Source organism: Fukomys damarensis, unplaced genomic scaffold (assembly GCF_012274545.1).
Source record: "Fukomys damarensis isolate Sample0158 unplaced genomic scaffold, DMR_v1.0_HiC HiC_scaffold_37, whole genome shotgun sequence".
NCBI lineage: Eukaryota > Metazoa > Chordata > Mammalia > Rodentia > Bathyergidae > Fukomys > Fukomys damarensis.
The window spans coordinates 41,847,692-41,854,389 of NW_022900949.1; the positions used below are offsets into that span (position 1 = coordinate 41,847,692).

Consider the following 6,698-nt stretch of genomic DNA (forward strand, 5'->3'; position numbering starts at 1 on the left):
AAAAAAAAAAAAAAAAAAAAAAAAAAAAATCCCACACACATTCTTATGTGTGGTAACTCTGCTGGCAAGGGCTGGATAGACCTAGGGACCAATTTGGTTTTTGTTTTTTGGGCACCTCCCCAGGCAATCTCACCACTTCTAATAGCAGAGCTCACATCAAAGCCTCCTTTAGCCCCACCACATCCCCATGAGGCTGCCTGGCAGTGTTGTCCTGTGTTGAGGGTCAAAGAGGTGAGGGACTGATTTTCTCACACTGTACATCCTATCATCTGGCCTGGGGGTGGGGGAGGTCCTGAAAACCTGCCCTGAAATAACCTGGCCAGTGGAGCTCTCTCTGCCGCCCTCTTCTGGTGGCTCACCTGCATGGATGGAACGGATGGCATTCTTTTCTGCCTCCAGGAAGGAAACCAGGGCCACCATGACGCCCATAGTGCTGGAAAGTGCTTCTTCAGAGCCATGACGGGAATATACAGGCTTCCCTGCCTCGCTCAGCACAAAGACGTGCTTCTGGTGCAGGCGCCACGCCTCTGTGGGGTCCTTCTCGTCCCCCTCCTCCGTGCCCTCCCCTGGGGGTTCTATAGCTGGCCCACTGGCTGCCCCAGGGGGCCCAGGCCAGTCCTCAGAGCTTCCAGGTAGCATTTCCTCCTGAAGGTCACGGGCCACACCTGTCAGCTGGGTACTTAGCTCACTGAAGTCCTGGCTGATCTGGCGCATGTCGGAAGGCAGTGGTGGGTGACTCCCAGAACCCTCCTTGGGGTTGTCTCCAGAAGCTGGCCCATCCTCTGGCTCAGTTAGGTCTTCATAGGAACGAGCATGGACGAACATGGCACCCTCCTGCCCGGCACCTGCAAGCCAAAAGCACTGGTGCTTAGAAGGGTAGCTGCTGGCAGATACTCTTTTCACAGCAGAGTGCCTAATGTGACCACTCTAGCATGACTGCCTGCCCTGCCGGGCCAAGATACTGTTCCTTCCAGCCACTGACTGCACGGAGTGCCTGCAATTTACAGCAGATCTGTCTTCTCCCATCATACTGTGAATAAGATCCAGCCCTCGCACCAGTAAAGGCAGCTGGTATCTGCCTACCTCTCTCATACTCACCTTGCAGTCTGTTCCCTTGCCCATCCTTTGCCTATACCAGTCACACCGGCCTTTGTCCATGTGCTCTTTGGACACCCTTAACACACCCCAACTTACCTCAGGAGCTCTGTACCTGTTGTTTGCCTGGAAGGGACTCCTACCTTCCCACATGGCTGGCTGCTTATCATACTTCAGTCCTTGGGGAAGATGTTACCTCTTTACCTGACTGCAAACGCAGACACTCAATCATCTCTCTCTCTCAATATCCTTTGGAAAGCTTGCAATCTATTGTCTGTCTCCCCAAGTACAATGGTAATTCTCAAGAACAGTGTGCTATGTGTCCACCACCTCTTCCCATGCCTGAAGCCCTACCCATACTTGATGAATCTCTCTCTCTCTCCTACTCACCCAGGAGCCCCTCACAGACTCCGCTAGCCTGTGGCTCTCCTGGGACAGGGATGGACCCAGGACTTTGAGTGTGCTACATAAGCAATATACCACTGAACTACATCCCCAGGCCCGTCACTTCTTTTCTTTTCTTTTGTCTCTTTTCTTTTCTCATTTGTGGTACTGTGGATTAGACCCAGGGCCTTGTGCATATTGGGCAAGTGCTCTACCACTGTACACATCCCTAACCCTTTGAAAATATTTTTCGCTGAGCATGGTGGCACATGCCTGTAATCCCAGCACTCCGGAGGCTGAGGCAGGAAGATCACCATGAGTTCAAGACCAGCCTAGGTTGCATAGTGAGTTCCAAGTCAGTCTCAACTACATAGTGAGACCCTGTCTCAAAAAAAACAAAAAAAACAAAAAAAAAAAAATTTTTTTTTCATTTTGAGATAGGGTGTAAGTTTTCCAAGTTGGCCTTAAACTTGTGATTGTCCAGCCTCAGCCTTCTGAGTAGTGGGGAGAATAGGTGTGTGCCACTGTGTCTGGTTCCTTTACTGATTATTATTATTATTGTTGTTATTATTATTTTGTTTTTTGGTACTGGGGATTGAACTCGGGTCCTTGTGCTTGTGGAGCAGGCACCAGAACCACTGAGCTAAATCCCTAGTCCTGTACTGATTTTTGTTTTTCTTGTTTTTTGAGTCAGGGTCTCACTATGTAGTTGAGACTGACCTGGAACTCACTATGTAGCCCAGGCTGGTCTCGAACTCACAGTGATTCTCCTGCCTCAGCCTCCCCAGTGCTGGGATTACAGGTGTGAGCCGCCACGCCCGGCTACTGATTATTTTTGACCAAATGTTTAAACAGATATATTTTGAGTCTCTATTATAATTTCAGCACCATACCAGGCACAGGGATATGATTGCTATGTATGCAAATAGCTCACAATCTTGTGAAAGAAAAAGACTGACAATACAGATATAAATAATCACAAAATAACTAATGTCTTAAAACAGAATTCAGTCAGAGCAGGCCCACTCTGTGAGGTAGTAACATTTGACCTGAGACCTGAGAAGGGGAAAAGGAGCCAGGGAGGTGCCTATAGATACTAGAACAGGAGGAGCCAGGGAACACAGGTTAAGCAGAATAACAGGAAATGGAGTGGATGGCCAGATGTAGTCCAAACCCAGCAATGCTAGCACTTGATAATATCCAATGAGTGACAGAACAAATGCATGAGCAAGTGGAACAGGGAGAGTGTTTGGGAATCCCAGTCCCAGCTATCAACTGGCTGGGGTTTCACAATCTGCCCGTACCTGGCTCCATCCCCTGGGCCAGTGCTGGCGTGGGGCTCTCAGCTCTCTCCACACTCAGTCCATCAGAAGGAGCCAATGTGCCATCAGGGCAGTCACTGCTTCTCTTCCTCTGCACATCAGCAGCCATGCTTTGGGCTCTCCTGTGGGGGTAAACCAAAGCATCATAGAAGGCAAAGGGAAAGTGCAACCAGTAGAGTCAGTGGTATCATTACCATTAGAGAGTACAGGAAAGTATCCTTACTAGGACCCTATTAATTGAAATCCTGGGGAGTGGGTTATGAGTATTCCTTTCTAAAATATAAGTATTAGCCAGGCACGGTGGTGCATACCCATAACACCAGCACTCTGGGAGGCTGACACAGGAAGATTACAAATTCAAGCCCAGCCTTGGGCTGGGCCTGCCTGGCAAGAACAAAGTCCTGAGTTCAATTTCTGGTACCAAAAAAAAAGTTAACCTCTCCAAATTAAGAGTCCAGGCTGGGCAACTTAGTGAGACTCTGTCTGTATAAATAAATAAATGAGCTGGGCATGGTGGCACAAGCCTGTGATCCCAGCACTCAGAAGGCTGAGGCAGGAAGATCACTGCAAGTTTGAGGCTAGCCTTGGCTACATAGTGGGTTCAAGGTCAGCCTGAACTGCATAGTAAGATCCTGTCTCTAAATTAATTAATTAATTTTAAAAATACATAATAAAAAATTTTAAATGTGCTCAGTGTGAAGGCACTCGGTCCAATCCCCAGTACCACCGAAACAAACAAATAAACATGTTTTCTCTTCTGATTACAAAAGGAAGATATATTTGTTGCAGAAAACTTGGAAAACACAGAAAAGCACAAAGAAGAATAAAAAAAAAAAGAAAGATCAATGCTGCCTGCTTTGCAAGTGCAAGGACCCGAGTTCCATCCCCGGTACCAATCAATCAATCAATCAATCAATAAAAGAGTGAGCAGCATCTTACTTGTATGGTGATCTTTCAATGTGCCTACTTCAGTGTTTTTCCTTCTAGTCTTTTGTTTTGTACTGAAGATTGAACCCAGGGCCTTCATAATGTTGTGCATTTTCATTATATCCTCAGTCTTTTATTATTTTATTTATTTTTTAAATTTCATTTCTTTTTTTTCTTTTTTTTTGGTACCCAGGACTGAACTTGGGACCTTGCTCTTGCAAGGCAGGCAGCAGAACCACTGAGCTAAATCCCTGGCTTATTTCATTTATTTTGAGATACTTACTAAATTGCCCAGGCTAGGCTTCAATCTTTTTTGGTTTTTTTCCCCAATATGGGGATTGAACTCAGGACCTTGAGCTTGCTTGAGCTTGTGAGGCAAGTGGTGGCACCACTGAGCTAAATACCTGGCTGTTCCCAGTTTTTTTGAGATAGGTTCTATATAGCTCAGCCTGGCCTTGAACTAGCAGCGATCTTCCTGCCTCAGAGCCTCTCAAGTACTGGGATTATAGGTGCCCACCACCATACTGTTGTATTTTATTTTAATCTGACAAATAAAGTACATACTCGGTCTTCTAGAAATGTATATAAACCATGGGCTTTAGCTCAGTGGTGCCACCGCCTGCCTTGCAAGCACAAGGTCCCGAAAGAAAGAAAGAAAGAAAGAAAATGTATATAAACCAGGTGGGTGGTATATGCCTGTAATCACAGCACTTAGGAAATGGAGGCAGGAAGATCGCTGTGAGTTCAAGGCCAGCCTGGACTACATAGTGAGTTTGAGGCCAGCCTGAATAACACAGCAAAACCTATCTCAAAAAAAAAAGTACATGAAATGCAAAAATTTTTAACAAACTGTTAATAGAAGCCAACACTTACTGTCAGGGCAGTACCCTAAGAAGTATGTGAGTTATGCTATGTAATCCTGGGCAGTCTTTTATGAGTAAATCAGACTAGCTCTGTAGATGAAAGAATGGACACTGAGAGTTACTTACTTACTTACTTAAAGTTACTACAGGAAGGAAGCACTGATATGGAAACTGAAGCAATTCTATACCCTGATATCCTTCACTCCACATTCTATCAACGTTTTGTGTTAATTCTTTTTTTAATGCTTGCAGATAAATAAGTGAGATACAGTCAATGGGCTTTTCTTCATGTTTGAGCTCTGTTTTTCTCTTTTTGTATTTTTTGAATTTGAAAATCTTCCAGGCCTAGTCAAGCCTTTAGATGACTGTAGCCTCATAAGAGACCCTGTGCATGAACCACCTAGCTAAGCTGTTCCCAAATTCAGAGTTACAATATGTGACTGTTTTAAACTGTGTTTTGGAATCATTTTTACCAAGTTAATTCAGCATATTATTTATATAGGAAAAAAAAAATCTACATTTACATAATAAAACCTGATCTACACTTTTAACAAAGCAGTGTGCATTCAGTCTCAAGTTACATTCCAAATAGAATTGATATAAAATCATTAAGGGTCAACGAAGGAGGCTTACTTATATCATGGCTGTTGCTAATACTAAAAGAGCTCACGATAACTGCATCAAAGCCCAGCAGGCTATGAGTGTGGCTCAGTGGCAGAGCACTTACTTCACACGCATGAAGCCCTGGGCTTGATCCTTGGCACTGGAAAGATGGGAGTGAAGGAAGCAGGGAGTGCTTAAACACTTTATATCCTAATACTATAATATATTAAGCATATAATAGATATATATTTTCCTTGAATTTTAGAAAAGTGGGACGTAGGATCTGATGAGAAAAGCATTATACTTTTTTTCCATTTAAAATAACCAGGGGCACCAGGCATGGTGGCACATGCCTGTAATCCCAGTACTCGGGAGGCTGAGGCAGGAGGATTGCTGTGAGTTCAAGACCAGCCTGGGCTACATAGTGAATTCCAGGTCAGTCTCAACTACATAGTGAGACCTTGTCTCAAAACACCCCCCCAAATAATAAATAAATAAAATAAAATAACCGGGGGAGGGCCAGGGATGTAGCTCAGGGGCACCATATCTGCATGGCAAGTGCACAGTCCTGAGTTCCATACCCGTAACAACAAAAAAGAAGTTAAAATATTTGGGGAGGGCTAGAGGTGTATGTCAGTGATACAGTACTTGCCTAGGAAGTGTAAGGCCATAGCTTTAATCTCAACTAAACACTCCAGCACTGAAAATAATAATTCTAAACGAGGCATGGTGATGCACACCTGTAAGCCCAGGACTTGGGGGGCTGAGGCAAGAGAATCATTGCAAATTTGAGACCAGCCTGGGCTACATTGTGAGTTCAAGTCCAGCCTGAACTATGCAGAGAGATCCTGTCTCAAACAACAATAACAAAAATAATAATAATGGGAAATAAATACTAAATTAGTGACTCCAGACAGAATGTCCAACTTTAACAGAACTATATTTTTCACAGATTATATATATATTTTTTGTTTTTATTTTTTACTTTGTTTTTAGAGACAGGGTCTCACCATGTATTCCTAGTAACCTAGGCTGGTCTTGAATTTGTAGTAATCCTCCTACCTCAGCCTCCCAAATGCTGGGATTATGGGTATGTGCTACCACACCTGGCAAGATTATGGATGTTAAGTAGCAAATTCGAGGGCTGAGGATGTAGCTCAGTGGCAGTGTGCCTGTCTGACAAGTGCAAGGTCCTGAGTTCCATCCCCAGTATCCAAGAAAAAAAAAAATCTGTATCCAGAATCTGAGTACTTCTTATTGCCTCTGTGATCACCATATTGGATAATTAATTCACCCTTATCTCACAAGAATGTCCTAACCAATCTCTCCATTTTTGTCTATGCCCCTGCGTAATCTGTTCTCACAGCTCACAGAGTAATCTTTTTTTTTATTTTTGTTACTGGGGATCAAGATTGGGACCTTGCGCTAGGGAGGCAGGCAGCGGCACCACTAAGCTAAATCCCCAGCAGTCACAAAGTAATCTTGGGCTGGGGATTTAGCTCAG

General features: G+C 44.3%; 1 protein-coding gene across 1 annotated transcript in view; it reads right to left on the reverse strand.

Annotated features, from left to right (window-relative positions):
• Mon1a (MON1 homolog A, secretory trafficking associated) overlaps nt 1–6,698 on the reverse strand; it is a 12,897-nt gene that overhangs the window by 2,457 nt on the left and 3,742 nt on the right. Inside the window, exons 2-3 of the mRNA XM_010615521.2 lie at nt 2,784–2,923; nt 360–845 (exon numbers count right to left, since the gene is read on the reverse strand). Coding sequence (XP_010613823.2) covers nt 360–845; nt 2,784–2,910 — 613 coding nt within the window. The 5' untranslated portion in view covers nt 2,911–2,923. The remainder of the gene's footprint in view (nt 1–359; nt 846–2,783; nt 2,924–6,698) is intronic.